General features: G+C 41.4%; 2 protein-coding genes across 4 annotated transcripts; one reads left to right on the top strand and one right to left on the bottom strand.

The window, feature by feature from the left end:
* Window positions 1-5,701: 5,701 nt before the first annotated feature.
* ghitm (growth hormone inducible transmembrane protein) lies at window positions 5,702-12,593 on the bottom strand. 2 transcript variants are annotated; one of them, XM_050060449.1, is made up of 9 exons: window positions 12,465-12,593; window positions 11,918-12,076; window positions 10,193-10,295; window positions 9,837-9,948; window positions 9,102-9,243; window positions 8,842-8,950; window positions 8,418-8,606; window positions 6,491-6,662; window positions 5,702-6,377 (listed from the first exon to the last, which is right to left on the bottom strand). In XM_050060449.1, the coding sequence occupies exons 2-9, from the start codon at window positions 12,047-12,049 to the stop codon at window positions 6,290-6,292; spliced, it is 1,047 nt and encodes a 348-aa protein (XP_049916406.1). In that variant the 5' UTR covers window positions 12,050-12,076; window positions 12,465-12,593; the 3' UTR covers window positions 5,702-6,289. The 2 variants fall into 2 exon arrangements, with proteins under 2 accessions (XP_049916406.1, XP_049916407.1); XM_050060450.1 differs by having other exon boundaries at window positions 11,918-12,066; window positions 12,465-12,520.
* A 1,264-nt stretch (window positions 12,594-13,857) lies between these two features.
* chst3b (carbohydrate (chondroitin 6) sulfotransferase 3b) lies at window positions 13,858-25,231 on the top strand. 2 transcript variants are annotated; one of them, XM_050060041.1, is made up of 4 exons: window positions 13,858-14,118; window positions 14,344-14,449; window positions 22,561-22,776; window positions 22,981-25,231. In XM_050060041.1, exons 3-4 carry the CDS (start codon window positions 22,697-22,699, stop codon window positions 24,206-24,208), a joined length of 1,308 nt encoding a protein of 435 aa, XP_049915998.1. In that variant the 5' UTR covers window positions 13,858-14,118; window positions 14,344-14,449; window positions 22,561-22,696; the 3' UTR covers window positions 24,209-25,231. The 2 variants fall into 2 exon arrangements, with proteins under 2 accessions (XP_049915998.1, XP_049915997.1); XM_050060040.1 differs by lacking the exon at window positions 14,344-14,449.
* Window positions 25,232-26,605: the final 1,374 nt, after the last annotated feature.

The following is a 26,605-nucleotide window of genomic DNA, read 5'->3' on the forward strand; positions in this document are numbered from 1 at the left end:
AATTTGATTGTGCCGTTGAAGTATATAGGCTATAAGGGAGACTCTTGGGGACCCACTGAACCCATAGAGTGGTACAAGAAAGAGTCCTAAAACCTTGTCCTCTTGTCTTGAAGTAAATGGGTTTTTGGTTATCAGCCTGAAATAAGGTCTGCGGTTAATACAAGCTTACGAAACATTTACATTTTGTTTTATGACATAAAATACATCTGTAATTACCCCACTCATGAATTTTGAAGCTTTAATGTGTCTTGAAAAAGGCGATTGCTAACAAGTGGCTAAATGAGACTTCAGAATGTCATCACGCCGAACACAGCTTTACAGCCTTCTTGCAGTGGCAACATTAAAGTCATGCAATTGTAGTGTAGCTTGTTTATGGGCTAACGTTAGCTTTTTACCTCTGGCAATTGCATTTACACTTGCTGAACAAACAGTGTAAGTATCATGAAGTTTTTTTTTGCCACAGAGCCTAATTTCTGCAATAATCCAAAATCAAATTGGAAAATCCCATTGGCTTTTTGACGAGGGAACTAGGGTGATGCCAACTTCCTGGCTGGCCTTCAGAAACACATCATCCCTACAGCACTCTGTTTCCATTCAGACATCTTAAGGTGAGAGTTCAAGGAACCCCTTTGAGAGTGGCCATGCCATTTGTTCCCTCGCCAAAATGTAGCCTAAATTTCAAGCATTATTTAGCCCCCATCCCAAAATGCTACACCTTACGTTATCTACTCTCACAAGATACCACTATCTTTGCGCTCCCTTAAAAAATGAGTGCCCCACAGCCTCTTGAGCCTCCTACAGATTTTAGCAACCTTATAAGTTTAGTACAGCTACACTGTGCAAAATGGATCCAATAAACTTGGGTAGGACATTAAGTTCACAGACTGTACGATGACAGCATTTACTGAATTGCAGGCTACAACCTAAGATGCAATAGCTTCCCATACTAAGTGCGCAAGGATGCTGCACGAGTTATTACTTCTCAAACTGTGAAGCATAACATAGAGTGTCACATTATTAAATACCCTAAAGTTTTGTGGGCATAATATACCATGGTGTGTCTGTGTTTGCTAGCTGCTAGGGTGCTCACCTGGCAGCTGTAACTCTGCCGCTATTTCCTGCCATGCTTCATCTGTCTTTACGCAATCATGGTAAGAGCTGGAGGACACATTATACAGGCAAGGCTTCTGCTGCCACAACTTGACAAGGTCTTCCTCTTTGCTGGAATCCCACACATTTCTTTCAGGTTGGTCATCTTTCATCTAGGACAGCCCAAACTTTCACAGTGTATACCAGGCTTTAAAGACAGTATTGCCTGTTTCCAATTACTTTCACCAGGGTAAGCCAATGGCGAGGGGCAGCCATTGTTTCATGGGGGTCATGCCCCCCCACATGGAAGCACCATCGGCTTACACACCAGGCACCTCAAACAAACATAATTTGTTCACATTTGTGTCTCTTTGTTAGTTGGTATGGACACATGGCACAATTGGCTCGTGTCGCTGGCGTCTTAAAAGGCTTCAGCAAACTCATTAGTCACATGTAGCGAGTCCCACTGGCCTAAGCTTCCCCGTGGCTGCTCTCCTTGGCAGCTCCCTGATCAACACGAGCCTCAGCTGCACTTGTGGATCTGTGATGCACTTATAGCCAAGAAGCTTTGCAGTCCACTTTCCCCAAGAAGCCCAGTGACCTGTCAATCACTATGCCTGAGAACGCCTTTACAAATAGCCAATGTTGTCAGTCAGGGTTGTTTGATTTTAAATTTTCAAGCAGCAAGCCCACTTCATATTTTTTTTTGTTCGGCTTAATGTCATTTTACAGGAGATGTTTTCCACTAAGCACTGTCTAAAATTGTAAGAACTCCTGGTATGAATCACTTGCAGCTTAAGCAGGTCAACACCAAAACGCTGCTCTCAAATTCAGAGAGAGTTACAGCCCAAAAATAAACAGCTGAGCTGCTGATGGAAAAAAAGGGCCAAAGTGGAAAACTGAGTATGACGTTTCGGTCTTGCAACCTTTCCCTTATCTGATGACGGCCAAGAGCCCAAAACGTCATATTTTATTATTAGTGAACACAATTTCCACCTCGGAAGAGTTTTGTACCTTTAAAAAAAAATCAGATCTGCTTATAAACAGGTGTCATGCAAGTGCACGCTGCATTTGTTTCAGCAAGGTGTGTTAACTGTATTGACTTAGTCACTCAGAGGTGCAGACTTTGCACTTGCTACTTTCACAGGTATAAAAATAGCGTCTGACGTTCAGTGACATACTCATGCATCTTACCGGTTGGGAGCCAATGAAGGATCTGCTCTGTTCACTAAAATAAACACAGGATCCATGGACTGCTCTGTGTTTATAGTGACACAAGAAACCATCTGAGGCAGAAAATAAATATATGGAAAAATTAGGCAAATATAAACATGCTTAATGTCAGGTAGATGTCCTGAATTCAAAATATTTAAGTAAAGGTACAGAAGTATTGTTAGCAAAATGTGCTTTTAATAATCTATAATTTGTATATTATTACAGATTCATGAACTTATAAGTAACATTTTAATTTTGTAGTTGAGGTGGAGTTAATTTTAAGTACTTTAATATTGCTGGATGCTTTAACCTACAATAATAAATATAAGATGACCATCAGGTTTTCCCACAGAAAATCTGAATTCACAAAGTAACCATTAAAAGCTGATGCCAGAAATATGTGGTGGAATTAAAAGTGTAATTTTCTACTAAAATGTAGTTGAGTGGTTGCAATATGTAGCTTTGTATGTTTGTACAGTTTGAAGTAGCATTAATAAATACTCATATAATGAACAAGTTTACCTTAAAGTACATATGCCCTTAGTTGCTAAACCAACAATAATATAAAAGATATAAGAAATTACTCAGAAGAACAACAGAGCCTTGCTAGCAGCTCTTTGAGGCTGTACTTGAGCTAAATGCTAACTTTAGCATGATAACAGCTAGGGTGACTCTATAACAGTCATGCTAGCAGCTCTTTGATGGTGTACTTGAGCTAAATGCTAACTTTAGCATGATAACAGCTAGGGTGACTCTATAACAGTCATGCTAGCAGCTCTTTGAGGCTGTACTTGAGCTAGATGCTAACTTTAGCATGCTAACAGCTAGCATGACTCTCAAAAGACTCATTCCAGCTGATTTTCTCATCTGTCACCTCAAAAAATTTCATTTCAAACCACACTTAACAAATAAGATAAGTGAAAATTTTTACCATAAATTTCTTAAAAATTTCCAGGCAATCCACCTGACAGTTGCTGAGATATTTACGTCTATTTAAGAAATTAACTAAAACATTGTTCTCTTTGTGATAATGTAAGACAATGCGCTTGAGAGCTCAGAGTTCTTAAGGTGTAGTGGGTTTAAGTGGAGAAGGTATAATTATGAGACATAATTCAATGTCCACTGAACTTGTCTAAATTCTCTCTCTCACACACACACTCATACACACACCCACGCACCACGTAAAGCCTGCATTAGGCAGTAAAAACCTTGGACCCCAACCAAATATTGGTCATCAATCTAAAAATGACTGCCAGAGAGCAACTTTTATCCCCAGTAATGCCAGATCTCCACATGCTGAAGCTTTCCCCAATCTCATCCATTATTGCCCTCTTTATCCCTCCCATCTGCAGGGCTCCCTCCGCCCCCAATACACAGTATATATGAATCATATGTGTTCTAAACGTGAACATGATCCGAGAGATTGAAACACCCCCTGGCAGCTGTGTGCTCCACGTGTATGTGCTCTAATGAAGCACCTGCATATTTACAGATGTTAGCATCTGTTGCAAGTGCCCTGGTTTGGAGGTTTAATTTTAGAGGAGCAGCCAGATGGTGGACAAGAGGATTACGACGCTAAGCCTTTGTCATCTGCTGCTGCTACACACTGACTGTTTATAGGCAAATACAAGGTGGACCCCCGCTGGTCCTTCACTGTGTGGTCAGAGCTGCTAAGAGGGTGGATGACTAATGAGAAAATATGTCAGTTTAGGCTTATTTAGTAGCAGCGATGACAGGTTGTGAACAAAACTTTAAACAAACACTTCCTTGCACTGATTTAAGACACTTCTCGCAATCAATCACTAGTGGTTGAGTGTCATGGAGCTTAATTGTAATGTTAGAGCAACATTTACTATCAAAAGAGCCATTTTTTGACCAAAAAACTAATTTAAAAAATCTGTCTGGAGCTGCAGGTTGCCTATCCATGTGTTGGAGCAAAGTCTAGCTAATATATTTCTTTTAATAGGCACCTAAAGCACATTTGTCATTACAATTACAATTTTGTTTTTCAACAAATTAAAAGGATTATCCCATTGTTGGAACAATCCATTCTTTCCAATATTATCATATCAGTAAGGTTATGGATGGCAAGCAGAAACAAACCTCAGTGAGCAGAGATGGATGACGAAAGGCATCTTCTGATTGGCAAGTTCAGCTTCAAAGCCCTGCCACATCATTCTCTCTGCAAGACCAACGTTATTTGCATTTACTTTCGATGTGACTTGAGTTACTGCTGGAGTATGTTCAGCTGCTTTAAAAACAGGGGATGTTTAGTTAAGCTTTACAAGAGTAAAGTTGGACTCTACACTGTGGTAAAGAATATGTGACCACTCCCGTGTTGATAAGAGTATTAAAATCTTGAAAAATATCCCTTTAAGGTAAATATAGAATAGATAAAAAATTAATTTCCGATTAATCGCGATAAAATATTTCAATCGATTTAGTCACTATTCGAATGCTATTTGCTAGATGCCTCATACTATATAGGGGTATAAAAATGGACAACATGCAAGTGTTTGTATTTTGGTATTCAACTCCGGATGTATTACAGTTGCTATGTTGATGAAAACAAGGAAAAAAAAAAAGAAAAAAAAATGTATTTCAATTGATAGCTGCCCTATTTTTAACCAATGAATTTTTAAAACTTCTCCATAACTTTTTAATGTTTTAACCCATTTCCATGACTTTACATAAGTACATTAAGATGGGTAGGCCTATAGAGCGATACAGCCATACATTATTAAAGATGCACATCCCAGGGAATTTGCAAATAAACAAACTGCTAGTGCTTGCTAACTTTACTTGCTCGTTAGATATTTCCCTTGCCAATTTACTGCATAATTACCCCCAAAGCCAATAGACCAGATCGTCACATATGGGTACTTCACATATGGTCAGGGCCACACCTCTCTTTGGGGGATACAGAAATCAAAGATCCTATAGATGTCAATTTGACGTTTCCAGGGATTTAATGACCATGGGAACCCTGTAATGCAAATATGCATTTCACATAAACACGTCAGAAAAGCCTCCTGTATTTATGTAAAAGAAGACGTTGTTTTAATTTTTTATATTTCAATAATAGGTGTTTTTGGTGAGTTGCCATGGAGGCGGAGGCAAAAGCACAGGTGTTACTGAAATACATTAACTACGGCTTTGTTCTCTTTAAGTTACCCAGCAAGTGGTGACAGCGAGCTAGCACACACAGTAACAGGACTGAAACTGAAGCAGCTAAATATAATTCAGTCATCATTAATTGCAGTATTTAATAATAGAGCTTTTCCGACTGTGTAACGTGTCAAAGTGTCGCGTGTGAAAAAGGCTTTTATCTGCAATCACGCTAACTCAATCTCTGCTCAATTTTAGATCACATTTCAAAATAATCTGACAAAGAAACTTGACTTTTGACTTGTTTATTTTTGTTGATTCCATTGTTGAACTTACTGTATATTTTATGAGAAACATATGAACTAGTGCCAACCTCTTTAACCCATCACATAAGTGCAATATCAGTGTATACTGGAGCAGAGTCATTTACTGTACTGTGAGTCTGGACCTGCTTATGGTTGACATGTGTGGCATCTCTGCTGCATATATCAGATAATCTTGAACTTTCATTCTCATTAGAAACACAAACCCATCAAGTTGAAATAAATACAAAACACAAAGAAAACAAATGACATCTGAGGCGAGCGAAACGATGCTGACAGACAGAATTAGCCCATCTGTAACCCCCAGGATACACCACATACTTCCACAGTCAAGGTACGAGCTCTCACTGTGTTATCCCAATTTGTCTTCTTTGCACCAGAGAGTGCAATCCTCGCCTCCACACCCTCGCAAAGTATTCATGTACTGTATATTTATCAGTTAGGTAAGACTTGTCACTGAGAGATAACACCTGGCGTATGCTGCTAGTAATAAAATAGGATTTTATTCGGCTCTGTGGAAGATCAAAGCAGAGCTAAAGTCAGAATGCTGCTGTTTACTTCCTTCTGCCGCTGCCGCCATTCGCCAGAATCATCACCAGTCTCATGAAGATGTTCAGAGTGTCCATGTAAATCCCCATACACCTGTGGGATCAAAAATAACATGCGATCAGTACACTGGTGTGAGTATATAACTAACATCAATGTGCTTAAAACCTAATTTCAAGTGTTTGTGAGTATTTCCTGTGGTGACTTACGCATTAATGGGGTCATATTTCTGTGCAGCATACAGTGGGTGTGTCTCTGCCCTCTTGATGACCTTCTGTGTGTCATATAGGAGGAACATGCTGAACAGGACCAGGCCTCCGTAGACGGCCACGGAGTACAGGCCTGCTCCAAACGCTGAGGTGGGCGGCAGGAACATTGATCCTGAAGGAGACAGAAGATTCACTGTGAGACTTTACCATTTAAAAACTAACGCAATGCTTACAGGGTTCCTACAGCACAAGGCGAGACGTTTTGCTACCACTTGAAATAAAATTAAAGACCACAAAACTGAAGGAAACAAAAATCAAGCAACATCAACAGCACTGGGAAATACCTGTTAAGTTTTCTTGGCAATTTTGTGTTTCCCACTCTGCACGTGGGATTCCACTGCCTTCTTTTCCATCATGTCGTGTTTTTAAAATGTTTTACTCCATGAAATACACAGAGCCTCGTATGCACTGCCTTGTAATGGTTTTAGCCATGCTGCAAAATCTTGGTAAACTAGCCAATTTTCGTTGAATTTGCACTTCCCCACGTCGTCCAGGGTACAGTGACACTTAGCTAGCAGACAGTGGATCCTCTGCTCTGAGCATCCTGACCAGAAACAAAATAAGTGTTTTTGGTTTCGTTATCTCAGTTTGTGTGACGTTAATGTGAAATGCATTCAGCAAATTAATTTTTAAAAAATAGATCTCAGCAATTATTTTGTCATTCTACGAAGCAACATAAAAATTGTATTAAAAAAAGATTTATAAAATCCTACTTCCCATGTTATTTTTAAGACTTTTGAAATGTTTATTTTAGACATTTTAATACCAATTTAGGCCTCATTTTTAGATGAATGAAAGACTTATTATAGATCTGAAGGAACCCTGGTTTAGTAGTTTGTTTTTTAGGGCTGTATTGGTTTGTGTATTCATGCCGAACCATCACTGTACAAGGGTCATGATTTGGTGCACGCAGCCACACGCAGAATACACAGTATGCAGATTGATGCAGGTTACCAACGTTCACAAACATGTATTCTGCCCGTAAACATTCAGCTGTATGTCGTGAGCAATAGGTGCTGAGGTTAACGCAACAAGCAGACTGAAATGCCAGTCAGAGCACCAGGGGTCTCGTTTATAAAACAATATGTAGGATCCATACTAAAAACGTGCGTACTGAAAAAAGCCGAAAATCACATGCACCAATAAGGCTTCCACCTCACCATCTGCGTCGGCAATTTCCTGTCTCCAAAATGTCCGTAAGCATGGGTCAAAGTTTCTCCCATCAGGTCTGTTTTCATAGATTCTTTATCACGCTGCTTTGAGGCACCCTTTTTATATGCAAGAGCAACAGGGACCAAAACAATTACTGAAATAATTGGCATTTACACTGACATATAGCCACAGTGGAACTAACTATAACGCTCTTCTAACAAGAGAAAAACTTAACCACTACACCTAATTCATGTTATAAATATGACATTCATCAGTAGAGGTCAAGCCTGCACAGTCTGAATAGAAAATGCCCGTACTGCCATGATCATAATAAGCTATGTATCATTTTAAATCAGCTAATTTCTGTAGTTCATGCAAATTAATTCATACAAAACACTGATATTCTCTTTTTGTGTGATGTCACCCAAATTAATTTGCATAAATAAACTGGTTTGACTGTGTGAAAACTAACACTTTGGGTGTGATTTACTCATCGGATTTGTAGATTATGGATTTTCATTACTTGAAAAAGTTTCTCACACGGCTCTACAGGGACTTAATCATGGGAAAAACACTGATACTTGGCAGTTAATACTTGGCTGTAGTCTGTAGTTAAGCGTTAAATGGAGTAATGTACAAATTTTGTTAACATGGTCAGAACTGCCTGGAGTGCACCTGAGACTGGGTGTATGAGGTGAAACTGCTTTATACTAACCAATAGAAGAAGCAAAGACCACTCCAAAGCCGACAGCCAATGGGCCGCCCATGTTGAGGAACTTCTCACTTGGGGCGCACATCGCCACAGTGGACAGACCTCCTACGATTCCTGCAGTGTACCAGGCGGCCCTGACCATCAGAGGCCCCCCCAGGAGAGTCAGAGGAGCGATGACAGCACCCATCACACCTAATTAAAAAAAAAGAAAAAAGTCAAGTACAAAGACAACACACATTCAAACAAACAATAATGAAACAGATCTGTGGCACAAGTCTAGATGTAGTGTGGAGGTTTCAGATACAACAGCAGCTGTATTCTCTGAGCCTTTACATGACTGCCCTCTAGTGTCCAACTGAGGCAACTACATAACTGAAATTACAGGGCTGAATAGGACAACACAACAGTGATGACCTTCCTTACAAACCTGCATGAAGCATCCAGGCGAGGTGTTTGGGCATGGGGCTGTGCTCATATGAAATGGACCTGACCAGCATGCCGGCACCAATCATAGCAGCAAAAGTTGCTCCGATCGCCTGTTAGAACAAACATCAGGCGTTCAAATTAACAACCTGTGCATACACCTAAAAATGTTATTAGCCTTCAATTTAATTTCAAAGTAAATCCAGTGAGGACCGAAAGAACACGTCCATCTCTGTCAGGTCCACTTGGATTATTAAAGCTTACCAGCCAGGATCCTCTCATCATCAGACCCATAAGTGCCGGGGTCCTGCTCACTGCCACAGCTGACAGAGCTGTCAGTCCAACACTGCCTGCGAAGTACATGTAGGTGGAGTGGATCCTGTCCTTCACATACTGGGGCCAGATCCTGCACACACAGCAAAGAGTCAGGTGAACACAGAGCTTGGATTATTCAATCCACGCTGTACGCGACACCGCAGCCTGACTGGACCTGCCCAGAAAACTGTCATTGGTCAACTTGGTAGCATCGCATGTCCTACTGAGCATTTTCGGCTGCTCCTGCCTCTCCGTGAGCATGGACCACATTAAGGAGAAGTTAACTAAGATAGTCCTTATATATATATATTTCTGCGACTCATCTTTGCCAAATCACAAGTGCAGGAACTTCAGAGCAAGTAACTGTTGTTCAACATGTATTATCTCCAATGCTAACATGATCCGCTCAGTTTCATTTGCCAGTGTTCGAAGTACACAAAGAAACTCAACACAGTGGCAGAGAAACTCCACCGCCGACTAGCACTTTGGTAATGTTATAGCAGAGCGATGCAAACACACCAGTGGTATGAATGTAGTATAAATGCTCACAATGGCGTAGGCCACTTGCCAAGGCTGCGTGTGGGCTCTGCGTAGAGCCTAAGTACAACTATCAATCAGCCTTTAGAAGATGAACACTTTAAACTGACCTGTGCCTCTAAACAAAATTAAAAAGCTGTTACTCACACTGCTTTCTCAATGGCACCAATTTCATTTGACATGCCGAGTCCATAGTAGCACAGAGCTCCAAGACCAACTGCTGCACCTCCAGCCAGGATCATTCGTCCCATGCTGTCAACTGTGGATACAACAGTTATTATTTGACACAAATTCTCCTAGGATGTCACAAACTTGAATACTCAAAACGTGTTACAGATGAACACAGAGGCATCTGGCATTAGCTGAAGGATCCAAACTATATGAGCTTATCATAATTTAGCTTGTTAAGAGAGGGGACAGCATAAAACTCCAGTTATGTAACAGTACAGTGTATGTAACAGCATGCAACAGTATATTAAACTAGCATATGTAATAGTGATTACTTTTAATGGCGGTATCTGTTGCTGGCTCAAACGCTGCTTCTTTGATCTGGTCTCTGGCTGTCTTCCCACGGCGGAAACCAAATCTGGTCTTTGTGGAGTAACCCTGGTGAGAGAAAAACAAAACTTTACACAAAACTCAAGCTGTTGATTTAGTGATACACCACCTTACTGAAGTTCAACTATCATTTCACTGTCAGTGTGTTTTGCTTGCAATCTCACTGACAGAAACTTCAACAAGTATGTTTAAATTCACTCAACAGGGGCACTGATGGGACAAGATGGCTGCTGCAGCAAATACAGGACTGTTTTGCCACGCCTTGTGTCAGACCTCTGAGCTGCTGCCACCTTCTTTGACACTGGCATTCATTCTGAATATCAAGACTGCAGTTTCCTACCCACTCTATAACTAATCCTTTAGCTCCTACACCCTGCCTTGTTAGAGACTATTGGTAAAATGTGAGTCATCAGACTTGCTTTAAACAATAGCAAATATTCAGATTGTTTCTTTGCCAGTGTCTACATTACTTCTTGCCTTTACACACTATTCATCAACAGAAGTGTGCAAGACAAACTGAAATGAGATTTTGTCACAAAAACACAGATTTGGATGGTGTTTTTTTTTTTTTAAACAGTCTATGGATTAGCAGCTTGGGCTGTGTCTGAAATTGCATACTAACTTGCTATTTAGTGGGCTAAAACGGTACGTGAGATTTTTTAATATGTGCCGAAACGTCAAACTATTTTCAGTGAATATTACAGAACGCAAACACTGGACACTGTGCCAGTATAAATGTCCGACAATGCCATAACGGACAGCGACCAAGACAGCTTTGTAATGTCGGTAATGCTTCATTTTGAATGTAGGTATGTAAGAATTGTAAGATTTCACTTTGCTAGGAGTAATATAGCTTTTTATATTGCTGGTAAGGCTGTTGTTGGCACAGGTTACTATGGTTATGCTTGTCCAACCAGCAAGGAGGCTCTGAGGAAGTGACACGGTAATTACAGCTCAGTGCGTCGACTGTTTATTTTGACAAAGGTATGCTGAACGATAGTACACATATTGGTTATGTAGTGCATGGTGCGCCATTGTAGATGCAGCCTTGATGTAGCATATGTAATGTTCTCTTTACATTCAGTGCCCACTAGGGTTGCAATGGTATGAGATTTTCTTGGTACAATAACAAAATATCACGGTTTCATGGTATTGAAGAAGTTATCTTATTATCAGTCAGAATGACCGTTAAAGGAATGAACATGGAAGACTCACTGATGGTTGAACAAATGTTTTATTACTATAATTGACACTTAAAACCATTTTGTTGTTGCATGTATGTGTTAAAAACTCTCCCGAGAAGATAAGTAATATAAAGGGGAGAGTCAATGGCCAGCTGCATTTTCTTTTCAATATTGTAGATAACCAAATGTTCACATTATGATAACCATCGACTTATATATCACAGTATAGCTTGAAAGCGGTATATCGCTGCAACCCTAGTGCCCACTATTCAATTTAATCTTATGTGTGCCTCAGTACCTGCTACACTGACCCAAGCTAAATGAGAATTTCTTTTAACCTAGTCTACTGTTAGCAGAAGTGGTTAAAAGTAATAACAGATGTATGTGTGTAGTACCGGTGTGCTCATAATGGAGCGTGAACGCAGCAAACAGAGAGACTGGACATATGTTATGAATGGCAGCCTGTTGGTGCGAACTCTACAGTACCTGCTGGGGCCTGAGCAGAGGTGGACAGGCCTTCAGGGTGGGTGCTCTCAGGGCTGAGGAGCCCTGTGACAGCACAGGACGGAGCCCGACGAGAGGAAGACTCCTCAGGCACGTCAGCCTCGCCACCAGCATGGTCACGGTGTATTATCCTGTATCAGACTAAAAGATAAACAGGGCGTCTGGTACAGTAGCTGACAGACAGTCGTGTGACATCATGTTTGAACAGTTGTACACATATTGTAATGATTACAATCACACAGCTAGCAAGACAACACAGTTAAAGCACTGCAGCAATAACACAGGTCAGTTATAAACGCTTATATCGTAACAGTCCACTGAAGTTAAACGTTAAGCTAGCTAACGTTAGCTAACACGACACATGCTAGCTGCATAACGTTAAATACTTATTTCGCTACAATTTCTTTGGGACTTCCGGTGTTACGGTGTTCAGTCTGACCAAATTAAATATCTTTCGCCATTAACTACTGCATTTCTGGTGTAAAATACCTAATGTAAAGACAATTGAATGCACATGAACGTTACATACCGAGGGAGAAATGTTCGTCGTTCACCTTTCCAGAAACAACTGCGCAACTTTCTGACGCAATTGTTTTGCAACCTTCGTGAAAATTCCCTACGAGTGCGTCATCATTAAGCGACAGGGTTGATGGGAGTTGTAGTTCTAAGTCGGCCTGCGTGTTATAATTATAAAGCACTGTCATCACAGGTTAAAGAAGGATGTAGCTCCAAGCAAATAGCAGTGTCAACGTTTAAAAATACTGCTTTACAATAAAGCATTTGTAGTTTATAATAAAAATAATAAATATATAGATAAAAAAAAGTAAAAAAAAAAAAAAAAAAAAAAGATAGTTAATTCAGAAAAAATAATATGAATTTATCATTTTAGATAATGATAATCATTAATTATTAATAATTCAGAGATTATTATCTCAGAATCCTGAGAAAAGTTTTAATGGGAAAAAAAATCTGCTTCAGAAAAATATATAATAATTATTAATTATTGATAATAATAATAATAATAATTATTATTATTAATTCAGAGATTATGTTTATTAATGGAAAAAAATCTGATATTATTTTTCTGAATAACGAGAATTTACGAGGTTGTTCTCTCTTTAATTAAAAAAAAAAAACAAGTGCAAGTTTTTTTTTCCCAAGAAAATGTTTTCAGAATTCTGAGCTAATAAACTTGTTAATTCATAAAAATATAAAAACATGTTTTGTTTTTCCCAAGTGCAGGCACTATGCTCTGTAACAAAGCCTACTTAAAGTATCAAAATTAAAATAAAACAGTGTCACTCATGATGCACAATGACCCCTTTCAGTGTTAAGGTAAGGCTCATTTAAACTACTTTACAAACCAAGTAAAACATATACACATACATAGAGTAATTTAAGACCTGATGGTGTGTTACATGCAAGACCTTCATCTCCATAGTGTAAAATTACAGCTGTAAAATAAATGTAGTAGAGTAAAAACGTATATTTCGTTTTAAAAATGGAGAAGACCTACAAGTACAGTACTTGACTGAATGACTTGCTTTTAATTTAAGTTGACATAAATAACGTTAAAGACAATCTGTGAGTGTTCTGTAATTGTTCCTTTAGATCCACATACAGGTCAGTGTAAAAGTTGAGACGCACTTTGTGTGTTTCTCCACTAGATGGCGTGCTTGCCTTTTCTTGTGATGCGACTACATCAAGAACTGCTAAAAAAAAATTAAAAGTGGCCTAAATATCAGCGGCACATAACAACAGAATCAGACCTCTAACATTGTTTATAATGTGTTTAAAGTTAGTTTGCCATCTACAGTTACCAGACTAGTTAACAGAGGGTCTGTGTGAGGGGTGGTGTCAGTGCGCCTCCAGCCTGAAGCTCCGCTCCTTTGGACCAAACTTTCCCATGTGATTCACTGAGGCGCAACTGTTGCACAGTCTTGCCATTCAGTCCAGCGGGCAGCCTGACCTGCAGTCTCCTCAAACATGAGTCCACCTGACCCACAGGTTTCACTCACCAAGACTATTCCAGCTGCTTCTTCTTTTGGCTTGGATTGTTTTTTGTCACACAAGTGAAGTATTCTTGGGACGTTATGGAATTAATTTCTATCCGAGGTCTCTCTGTGAGGACAGGCTGATGACACGACGCGGGACGCCTTCAGACACCGCGGCTCATCATGATGGTGGGTATGGAGAGAGGACAAACTTTATATATTTGAATTCCACTTTATAAATAACCAAAACCTATAAACTAATAATATCACAAAGGAGGACTGTTAATGGGAAATAAAAATAACTGCATAACTTTTGATAAACGTTGAAGGAAAGTGGGTTTTCTTTGAGGGTCTTCTCATTAACAAAGCATGACTTCAGTTTGGCCGCTTTGTCCTTATGACCTCTGAATGCAGCGCATGCTCTCCAGGGACCCTCACCACTGCTGCATTAAAGGAGTCCGGCTTTTCCTGCACTGACGTTTCAACCTGTTTATAAATGGACTGCAACGTTGCCTGCCAAGTCAGTGCTTTGAATTTATAATAATACCATCCATGCATACTTTTTCCTCTTCTTCTTTTTTAACTTGTGCTGCATGACCTCTACCATGTGCATAATCACCACATTGTCCCAAATATTCTATCAACAAGTATGACTCTCGCTTACACTCCCATCTAAACTAAACCTGTTTCCCTGCATGCCAAACTCCCTTTAAAATAATTTTAGGCGAGATTCCTTACCTACTAGTATTTATGGTCATCTGTAACAAAGACCTGACCAAAAGTTTAACCACCTGCAGTCTTTAAACTGTGGTAACCATAGAAACAATACATCCAGATAGCCTAATAAACTCTAACTGAAACGGACCTGTACTATCAAATTAAACTTTCCAAACAAATGGATTGAACACAGCCCGCCTTGTTTTCCTTTGGTAAGTGGTCCACATGCTGCAAAACACTTCATATTAGATATAAAATAATGCACTCTATCACAGTATATGTAAATTTGTATTATTATATTGATGTATCTACTATATAATGACTATAAATTGTATATATCTATGGAAAGTAAATTCAGAAACATTGTTGGAAATAAAGTAATGAGATGTGAATCATTGGCTCCCTCACGCCACCTGGCGAAAAATAATTTGAGGCCGATATTACTGTCTTTAAGAGGCTGCGGTGTGCTAATTTATTTTTTTAAGCTAGCTCAAAGGTAGTGGTATCTTGTGAAACAAGGGAACCTGAGGGGCCGTACACATGCCGCGTCTTAAACTGCCTAGAAAACACAAGGTCGGACTTCGGCTTTCATGAGCGCAGCAGCAGGTTGCGTCTGAAGTTACTAAGCAACCTTAACAGTCACCAAATTAAAGCCTATTTACCTCAAATCCTGAGAGCAGAGCTGATCTTCTTCCAGGTGCTGTTTATAACTGTGTAGGCATATCGTCTGTGGGACAGGTGTAAAGCTCTGCACCAAAATGATCAACTTTTTCGTGTTTATCACAGGCTGATATTTATGGAAGAAGGAAAAGGTATCTGTTGGCTGTGATGGGTTGTTCCTCGTCACATGACATGCAGCGCGCGTTGCTGTGTTCCAGAAGTTGAACACGCATTACCTTGGGGCGCAGCGGCTGCACCCTGAAAAATGGGCACTCTGGAACGCTTGCATGCCACGAGGGTGTCACTTTGGCGCATGAGCGTGCCTGCTACATTGAAAACAATGAATTTGAGGGCACAAAAAAAAATGCGGCATGTGTTAGTACCAACTAGGGATGTCAACCGTTAATCATAACCACAGATATTTTCTTTGACTGGTTACACATGTTGGTCCATAACTTAATTTTTAATTTACTACACAGTGCACCACCTGGATCTGGTGGGAACTAGCTAGCACTAGCGCCGCCGCTCACTAGGCGATTATTGCAAGCAACACCACCATGACCCAACAGTGTTGCTATGGAAACATTGTGACCACCCTCCAGACTTCCCTCAGCTCGCCCCAGTGAGTAAGCAGCTCAGTTTTGAGCCGTAAAACCCTCTTTAGCAATGTGGACTATGTTATCACCATTAGCAGTGTAAGCTTGGCTAGTGGTGCTAACATAGTGAACAATGATAAAGGGTTTTGCAGCTAAAAATGAAGGTGCTTATTCCCTAAGGCGAGCTGAGGGGAGACTAGAGGGTGGGCACAATGTTTTCACAGCAACATTTCTGCCACCTGAAGGGTGTCACCACTTGTATTCGCTGGATGAGCAGCGGCGTCAGCTAGCTAATGTTAGCTCTCTCCCAAACCGGGTGTTTTGCAGTATTGAGCAGGCAGTGGACATGTTTCTACATGTTATTTTACTGCATATGTTGTGTTGTATTATTGTACTGAATTACTCCATGCTCAGTAATCTTACACTTACCGTTTTAAGCCTAACCAGGGACAGGGGTTGCTAATTAGCTAGGCTAGAAATCTGTATGCATTGCATTCACTTTGTATTTTACACATGACGCAATGTCCTATGCATTTGTCCTTGTCAAATAAACAAGTAAATAAATAAATAAATAAATAAGAGGCAGCTGGCCAGCTGTCTGTCAGCAAAACCAAGAGAGAAGAAAAGGCAAGACATTCAAATCGCAAAACATCAAAATTTCACCACCTCTAACTGGATAGCACTTAGAAATGCAGCGCTAAAGCTCACATTGAGTCAAAGGAGCGCTGGACTAATTTCATGTCTCTTTTTTTCCCCTAAAAAAATAACCAGTTGGTTACTGGTTAATGGGTGTCAGCCTTTCAAAAGCAAAATTAACCAGCATTGACATCCCTAGTAACAACCATGTTAGCATAGCTTTTCGAGAAGGAGGCTAAATAGCGCTTCAAACAACTGGCATAGCCACTTTCAAAGGAGTGCCTTTAACTCTTACCTCAAGATATCTGAATGAAAATGGGTTCCATGGGTACCCACAGGTCTCCCCTAAACTTGTGGAGGCTTGTTCCCAGTAAATGCTTAGTTCCTTACAAATAATGTACTCCTTAATTAAAGCTGTATATTTATCTTTTTAAGAAATATGACAGCTATCCTATTTGAAGAACAATGAATCACCTAAAATGTATATAAAGATACATGACTCACTGTGGAACTCAAATGTTAAGTGTACTGGTATTAGTCAGATCAGGTAATTAGTAGTCTGAGTGGGTGGAAGTTCGCTGCAAAGATCAGCCTCTCATTGGGCGGAACGAGCCACCCACTTAAGTCCCGCCCTACCACCTCCGGTTGCAGTTTTCAACATGTCCTTTACTAACTTTTGCGGTGTTTGATCTTGCGGGGATGTAGCCATTTTTCTGCCATGGTTCGCGTCCTGTAGGCGATATTTTTGTGGGCGTGTTACACCAAAACCTGTTTCCCCCCGGCAATATTTTTGCAAGCGCACCATTGCTGTGACACCGCCAAGAACGATTGTGATTGGTTGAAAGAAATACAAGCAGCCGGGGCGTTTTTTTCTCCAATTACAAGCAGCCGGGGCGTTTTTTTCTCCAATCTTAAAGTGAGAGTCGGCCCAGCCAGACCTTTCCTCCTGAGAAAGGTCTGGTGAGCGAGACTAGGTAATTAGTAATATCAATTGTAAAATAAGAAACCAATCAGTATGCGATTCTTTAACTCTCAAAATTGGTTATGGTGTACCGGCCCAAGATTTTCAGTAGCCCCATCTGGTCACCCCTGTGAAAAATTTCTTGGGGAGCCATGTGAATGTCAGTGTTTGGCAAAGCCAGTGAATTAAATACCTGAGCTAATTTAACTAGCTTTATCTTTATAGAGTTTAATCTATAACAAAGCATCCTACTTTATACATTCATGGTGTGTTTTGTATGTAAAAAAAATAATCTGCTAAGTTAGCAAAATACAGCTATTGAATAAATGTAATGAGGTGTTATTATGTTATTATCCTAACTCGTCAAGTACCACCATTTTGTCAGTGGACATACAGGTCAAAATATGATGCACCAGGTACCCTCCTGTGTCTCTTTTGGATGCTCACAGATGGCGTTTCAATTTACACTTGTTACATTCATTGTGTCTTTTCAAAATACACTACTGTTTTCACAGGAAATGTACAGTTTCTGTACATCCATGCAGTCTTTTGAAAATAAACTTTACATGCATTTCCTCAGGTTAGGCAACAAAAAAACATTATAATTTGGCCTAAACTTCACACAGGAACCTGACAACGGGCTCCCAGGTGAAAGTCCAGAGTTTGTTTGACCCATCCACCTCCTCCCCCACTCTATATGGACTTGTTGCTCTTTATATTACAGTAGTTGCCGGCGGCGTCTTAAACAGCCTTTGACCAGGTCGTATCATACAGACACAGAGGGTGTCTTTGCATCCGTGTCTGATGCCGACGTCCACTGACAAAGCAGCAATATTTGATGACTTGGGTTGTTGCTAGGTGCTTCTGAAACTGATGCACCCAGTGTTTATCATACTGCCACAAAAGATGCCTCTGTAATCACAGACAAAGCCACAGTATTTGACAGGTTGGGAGTGAAAACTGGCTGGATATCAAGATAAATCATCCTTTAATCATCAGGCCTACATACTGTCTTTCAGATAAAAATCCATTTACCTGTTGTAATGGGATATTCTGTGAATACAGGGCACATTTGTAACATCTCAGACAACGTGGGTTTGTCTGGGTGGTGTTTAATTTGTCTTCACATAAGATTTACATTAAATAAGAGGCAGCTATTAAAAGCATTTGTAGCAAGATGATAAATGGTGCAGTGGCGGTTTTGTTATGAGTAGATGATCAAAAGTGTCATATGCCTCAGTGGTTTGTGAATATTCAACAATGTCAGCTCATGTGTGCGTGTTGGGTTTTTTTTTAACTTTACACAGCAGATGCAATAAGCTGAGATAATTGGTGTACATCTAATTTACCATATAAATGACAAAACCTCAGACCACTTATTTTCTTGATGAATTGTTGATGTAGCTTTTTTTTATTATTTCAAATCCAATATAAAAACTGCTCAAATACATACTCTAGTACTCTAAATTTCTGTCAGACTTTTTCACTGAGGGGAGCAGTTGATCGTTCGCTCGTGTCTTATTCATTAGGCCAAATCATTTTTGGTGTTTGTCTTAATTTGTACAGGTGTAGTCACAGTAGATTTAGTCAGATCTTCTTTATAAGCTGTGGCTGTATTTGTACAATGTTAAATGACCACTGAAGACTTAAGGACTGAATAATTTCCTGTGGTGCAACCATGAGAAGACATGTACCACGAGTTGTAACATCAGGGGGTTAGTCACTGACCCTGTGACAAGCGAGTGACCTGGGAGTTTATGTTCTGCGATCTCTGCCCAAAAGGAGGTTTAGAGTCACTCCTGTGTAAAGAGACCTTTGTGGTTGTGGCATGTGGCAGGGTGGTGCAAGACAGAGCTGATTTTCCCTCACGGTGAAAACGTGTCTCGGTACACAAGCTGTTCACCTTTTTCATTACATGCCGTTCCACGTCAACAGTGCTCTATTGGAGCTGTAAACTTCCCATTCCCTCACGGAGAATTTCTCGGGCAGCATCCAACCATCCCCCTGTGTTTAGACTGCGAGCATTTGGACTGGCTTCTGTGCTCAAGACTGGCCTGGGACGGAGGTCGCAACAGGATGTGAGAACTGGACCTCCAGACGTGTTACACAGAAACTCAAAGAGGCACATCAGAATTCAGAAAGTGATGCGTGTGTATCGGGCTTTTCCCTTCCTACACAGCGCTGCTTGTTTGGTGTTAAACACATGACTACCTTGCTGTAGTGAGAAGTGAAAAAGCTGGTCTGTTGGCTTGTGGCTCAGCTGATTAATAGCAGCAGTTTCACTAATGTGTCGGCCCTGAGGCTAGACCTGCAATCGTTTAACAGTGATCCATAAGAAATCACAGACACACTCAGGAGTCTGTGCGGAGCACCTGACGGATCCAATAAACAAATGTTTTCACAAACCCAGATGTCTGATTCAGGATTTAAAAAGACTGACTGTATGACCTCTGTGTGCTTACTTAAACGCTTCTAAATTTCTAACTTTGGCATTTTTGTGGGCACACATCAAACTGACGCATTGCCAGTTTCCTCAGGGTGGAGACTGTCTCATTTACTCTTGCCGTGTTATTGACCCTTTCACTGGCAGACGAGGTAAGGCAGGATTATGCTAAAATCCGAAGATTAGTCAGGGATCTGAGCCAAGCTGCCATTACCTTAAAATATCAATCTTTCAGGAATGTGCAAGACATTCCCAAATACACATAGGCATCATTAAATCCACTCTTATCATCATTTGACTACCCACTCCCTGCCCTCCAAGAGTAACACAAATACAAAACGGCCTGCAGGCTCAGAGCACTACAATTTACGACTTCACGACGAGCAGGCTTTCCCCTCTAATTTCAGCACTGCGCAGTTAAACCTCTCAACGTTGTGACATGTGTGCCCCTCAGCCTCAATCAGTGTTTTCAGCTACATCAACACAAATGTTTTTATTTCAAAGTGTTTTCAGATGAAAACAACCTCCATACACGTGTGTGTTCCAATCTCCATATGTATTAACACACCTGAACATGACCATTCACATACACTGGGCATGTGTGTGCAGATGTAAATCAGATTTGCGGTTGGTTGCTTAGCTACAGAAGAGATTTCTTGCCTTGCCTCAACATTGAGGTCGAACTGTTACTGAAAGTAACATGAACATGGCGGTCAAGGCGGCGGAAAAAAGATCGGGAGTCACTGCAAAGCAAATACAGCATCATATTAGAGTGGTACCAGGAGTAGTATCCATTGCCGGAGAAAACCATGGCAATGGTAACGGAGAAACATTATTGTTGCCCATACGAGAAGGATGAAATCACATGGGTGGCATAGATAGTATAAAATAATGGGCGTAGCCACTATGACGTTACCTGTTGGTTTGTGGACTCCTGTTTTGAGGCCTTGAGTTTGGCAGTTTGGTCGTCGCCATCTTGGATTTTTGGAGACAAAAGTGATCATGTTTAGATGAGAGGGTGGAGCTAACTCTAAGGCTAGCTGCTAGTTGGGTTTGCGCGGTGCATTTACACCTATGGCTAACTGTCACAACGCTAATGCTAATTTTTTGCTAGCGAAAAACAGGCTTAAAACCATTTAAACAAAATGTACTACTGGAAAAACTGAACATCCAACATCCAAAGAGGGACATTTAACCCAAATAAACCCTGAACAAGATTTTTAAGGCGACCAAAACATTACAGTTAACTTTCATGAACACATAGTGACAGCTATGATGACGCCTATACTCTGTGTAATCTTGGGTTATGCCATTGTTACGTTACTTATCCAACATTGTCGCTTTGATAACTAGTCAACGGACATCACCCACCTGTCACTCAGAACAGCCACAGCCTTAGTTATGCATGACTTTAAGCTTTAATGACATTTAAATGGATGACTTAATAAAAATTTACCCACTGTAGATTTGTCAGGCGCAATGGGGATTGACTCGCTTCTGGCGCCAGCCTCGACTGGCCACAGAAGTTCTTCTGCACTCCTGTGTTGGCTTTATTTTTCAGCGCCAGAGGTTGCTGCTTGGTATGTAGGTCTAGATATACCATCTTGGCTTGACATGTTGTGACTGACTAGACCCAGTCAGGAGGTAAACATGGATGTTTGCATCATCATTGTTTAAAAGTCTTTGTTTCCACCCCTCTACACTAAAGAGTTTTCAAACTAAAATATGGTCAGCAGCATATTTAAAGGTCTTCTTTTAAGGGGATCAAAAACACCAGTTGTGCGGACGTTGGGCATAAATGTAGGAATAATTATGAGCTCTAAAACGACAGCGTATTAGTGTGTACGTAACCTTAGAAGCACAAAGGCATATTATGGGTGGAAGCAGAAAGCCAATAGCCAGCCACCAGATGGTCTACTGTACCAGTAGCCCAAGTCACTGAGGGCCTCTGTTGAAAAGATCCCCTCCCAGTGTTGACATGGAGCAGCAGCTGGCAGTTTGGACCACAGGCTGCTCTGCTACCCATCAGTGGGAGGTAGGATTATCACTCTAACCCAGACAACTTTTCAAGCAGTTGTAGAATTACAGTTTAATTGTGCTTGATTGCAGTCTCTTGCTCACATTTCCTTTGTGCTCTCATGGTTGTTTCTACAAAGCCCCACTCATAAATACAGCTTCTCTCTGTGCACCAGCCTTCAGTCTTGCAGGGTGGGTGGGCATGTTCCTGAAATGCACTGGTGCACTTAAAGATAACAAGGACTTCCTCGTGGGAAGAACTGGCTTAGATTCCATTCTAACACACTCAGCTATTTTCTACTCTTACCTTCTTGAGATATGATATTTTTGTCTCTGAGTAAATGCCTCCATTGTTGGTTTTTGCAGAGCACAGTGCAGTGATGCTGTGCATGGCTGAGGAAAAAAAGAAAAAGAAGAAAGCGATGGGAAGAAGTGCTCTGACTCAGCATCACAGTGCAGTTTCACATATGCAACAATAGACTGTCAACTTCCCCATCTTGATGTGTTTCGACATAACGAATTGAGACCAAAGTAGTTACTCACCGCCGTGCTCAAATGTGCAAAATGTGTAACTGACAGGTTGATGTTCATTTCATTTACAGGATGAAACATCACCTACAACGGGGAATACAAATAACTGGAAGGCTCTTTAAGAAGGCAACTGGAGACTTGCGAGATTGGCAGAACCCATTAAGGAGCAGTCTGTAAAAGCATATCCAGGCACAGCTACATCCAAGAATGAGGATCAAATACACAATATCCATCGTCTTTTTTGTGGCACTTGTTATCATTGAGAAGGAAAACAACATTATCTCAAGGTAAGTCCATTTCAGTGATCAATGGAGTGCTTTTGTGATTCCCTGCAGGTTCGTGTGTGTTTATCTCTTCTGAGCTTTGAACAGATATTTTACAAAAACTCCCAGAGCAACACAAAAGTGTGTCAGTTAAATAACAAGCTATGATTTCTCTCTGTGAAAGATAATATAACTTTGTGACTCTTCTTCTTCCTATCGCACTTTCAGGGTGTCAGATAAGCTCGCCTTAAAGCAGACCCCCCAGACCCCTCTACAGCCGAGTGGTTTCTCCCACATGCTGCTGAGGCGCAATGGTTCCATGACCTCACTCAGCAAGATGGACTCTGCCTTCACGCTGATGAAAAGGCGCCTGGAGAACTACAGCCAGCACCAGGAGGTGGTGGCGAGGGGCAGGAAGCACATCCTCCTTTTAGCCACCACCAGGACGGGCTCCTCGCTTGTGGGCGAGTTTTTCAACCAGCAGAGCGACAACATGTTTTACCTGTTCGAGCCGTTGTGGCACGTGGAGAAGATGTTGACGCTGGAGACCGGCGGCACCAACGCCACAGCGGCAGCCAAGGCGTACCGTGACGTGCTCCAGCAGCTCTTTCTGTGTGACTTCACCCTGCTGGAGAGCTTCATCGAGCCCCTCCCTGTGGACCACATCACCACCGCGCTCTTCCGCAGGGAGTCCAGCAGCTCTCTGTGCGAGGAGTCGGTCTGCAGCCCCATCGTCAAAGGGGTCTTTGAGCGTTATCGCTGCAGGACCAGACGCTGTGGGCCCCTTAACCTCACCATGGCGTCTGAGTCCTGCCACCAAAAGGAGCACAGGGTCATCAAGTCAGTGAGGGTGCGCCAGCTGGAGAACCTCCGTCCCCTGGCTGAGGACCCGCGCCTTGACGTGAAGTTCATTCAGCTGGTTCGAGATCCTCGGGCTGTACTAGCCTCGCGCATGGTGGCCTTTGCCGCCAAATACAAGAACTGGAAGGAGTGGGCAATGGGTGGGGATGTGCCCATTGATGATGATGAAGTGAGAAAGCTGAAAGGGAACTGCGACAACATCAGGATGTCCGCTGAGATCGGCCTCAGGCAGCCGCCGTGGCTGCGCAGGCGTTACATGCTGGTGCGGTACGAGGACATCGCTCGGTTCCCTATGAGGAAGGCAACTGAGATGTACAGGTTCACTGGAATCCCGTTCACTCCACAAGTGAAATCCTGGATCCTGAGGAACACCCAGGCCTCCAAGGAGACCAGCGGTGTTTACTCCACACAGAAAAACTCCTCAGAACAAGTAGAGAAATGGAGGTTCAGTTTACCTTTCAAAATAGCTCAGGTTGTGCAGAGAGTCTGTGGGCCTACGCTGAAGCTCTTTGGGTATAGATTTGTAAGCAGTGAAAAAATGCTCACAGATAAGTCGATTAGTTTGATCGAGGACAAAGTGTTCAACTTTTTATAGACTTTGATGGACAAGAACCCTGATGCAGGAAACCTCTTGGAAAACTCTGGGATGACTGATATTTATTAGGGTTTTTATCCTGATACAGAGAGCGATATATTTTCTGATAGTGTGCTATTTAAAATTTTTTACTATTTAAAATAGTTTGATGAAGAAAATGTATGGTCGAGCGGAAATTTGATATAAAGCTTTTAACTCTTGAAGCAAGGGTGTATGTTGAGACTTTACATATGGGTATAGCATGGTGAAAATAGGAAGCTATGTTTGTTTTTGCACTCCGGACTATTTTCTCTGTCCAAACTGTATCTTTGGCTCGTCTTGCAAGCCTCTCCAAATTCAACTCCTTAGCAAATATAGGAAAGGCCCGAGGGAGATAGCTGTGGGTTTGTGAACAAGAGCGAACTGTTTCAAACATTTCCAGGAACCTCCGTTGGTTATTTTTGCTCAGCAACTTCTGAGTTAGCTGCATACAGTAGGCTGCTTTTACACCAAAGAAACTTGAAATGTTTATGCATAGCCAAAAAGAATTGATTGCTTTGTATAGCAATGCTCATGGCAGGAAGTGGAAGTACCAATGTTTTGCCAGGTAATTTCTACGCATGAGATTTAGAAGTAATGTCCCATGTTAAGTTATTTATGTCTTCTCTTTGCTAAAAGTCATAATGAATGTGCTCCACAGGTTCTTTACCCCTCTGCAGGGGGACTTTTCTTGCACACGTATACTGAATTGCTGCACATGCATGTTTGTAATTGGCATAAAGTTGTTTGAAGTTGTCCTCAGGATTGTAAGGACCCATTCTGTAAAAACAGATGTTTACACTGCCACTGTATGCAAACATTCCAACTGCAGCTGGTTTGCAGGATTGTGCGAGGTTTGTCGGCAGGTCTGTCTGTTGACACAAGTCTCTTGGCTGGTGATAAAAAAAGAGGCCTTGATACTCTGGCCCGCCAGACTGTTTGCTGATGTTCCAGTCTATTCCTTTTAGCATTTTGTTTGTTGCAATAAACCTTCTTTTACATGAACTGTCAAACATCTCACTTTTGGCATGAATATACTGCATCCATCACTGTGGCAAAACTGATATTTTCGTTAACTTGTAGGAGTTTCACATTCAGCTGAAATGAGTACAACTTCCTTTTCCTCATCAGTTATCTCTTTAAATAATCAAAGAAGTGAAGCAAGGACCGCACGCAATGATGCAGATGAGTCAGATCAATGCAAACAACACCCATGTGGTGTGAAATTAGAGTTCACAGTAAACAGCTCACCTACAAGAAACACTTTTGTAAAGCTTCTAATAGAGTATCCCATTTCAATCAGTGTTAGTGGGGGTCTGCTTGTGACTACAGCCTGTCTGCCAATGTATTTACATCCAACACAAGAACAGCACTTTATTAAAGATGAACAGTGGGCACAACTCACCAACATTTAAAGACCTTTCACAGATTCATTACATACAGCTGGGGTAGGCAGAAATCTGGCAAAGGCAACAAAAAAAAAGGCAGAATTTGATGATACATCCTCCTCCTGTATTTATCTAAGCTTATTTCAGCCCCTCTTTGCTCAGCTCTCCCTATCTCTGTCTATCAGACCACAAATGACATAAGAATTACCTAGCTAGCCACCTTACGCCTCGCTCCCCACCTCTGCGTACTGCTTCCCTGGGGAGCAAAGCGGGCAACAGCTTGGGAGACAGACCTTCGTTCAACGGCTGTAGCAGCTCGATTTTGACCAGCGCAAAGCCCAAGTGCCAGGTGTCACAGTTGGCTGGTGGCCAGCGACAGCACCAGTTCTGACCTGTCTAACTGCAGCTACATTAAGTTTGCGGATCTGGCGGTAAGTCTGGCTGTCTGGATTCAGGTTGCAGCAGCTGCTGACTGGGGGTCTGTCTTCAGAGCTGCTGCCTGTTCTCCTCCTGGCAAGGTGGTCTGTAGCAGCGGGGAGTGAGGCGAAGGCTGAACTGTGAATTGAAGTTCTAGCTAACGTTAGCTACAGAAACATTTTCTCTCCATCTCTGAAGCACTTCACTGATATTGACATGTGTTTTATTTAGTTTTTTACTGTCAACTTCCTCTGCAGGATTCTTTGCCATTGAATCTGGCTTTCACAAATGCACATTAGGAACGGCTTTTCTCTAAAATGACCTGTGATTGCCAAAGTCTCCTGACACAGGGTAGATTCTTTTTAAAGCCTGAAAACAAAGCCAAAAGGAGGTGCAATGACACCAAAATGAAATAGTCTACCCCAGCTTTAACAACACAACAAACTCAGGTGTAATAAAAGACCTCACTTGAATAAACACTTTCCTGAGACAGTTTTAAATAAGACTAAAACTCTACAGCCATGCTAGCAGCTCTGTGAGGCTGTGCTTGGGCAAAAATAATACTTTGAGCCCA

Source organism: Epinephelus moara, chromosome 13 (genome assembly GCF_006386435.1).
Source record: "Epinephelus moara isolate mb chromosome 13, YSFRI_EMoa_1.0, whole genome shotgun sequence".
Taxonomy (NCBI): Eukaryota; Metazoa; Chordata; class Actinopteri; order Perciformes; family Serranidae; genus Epinephelus; species Epinephelus moara.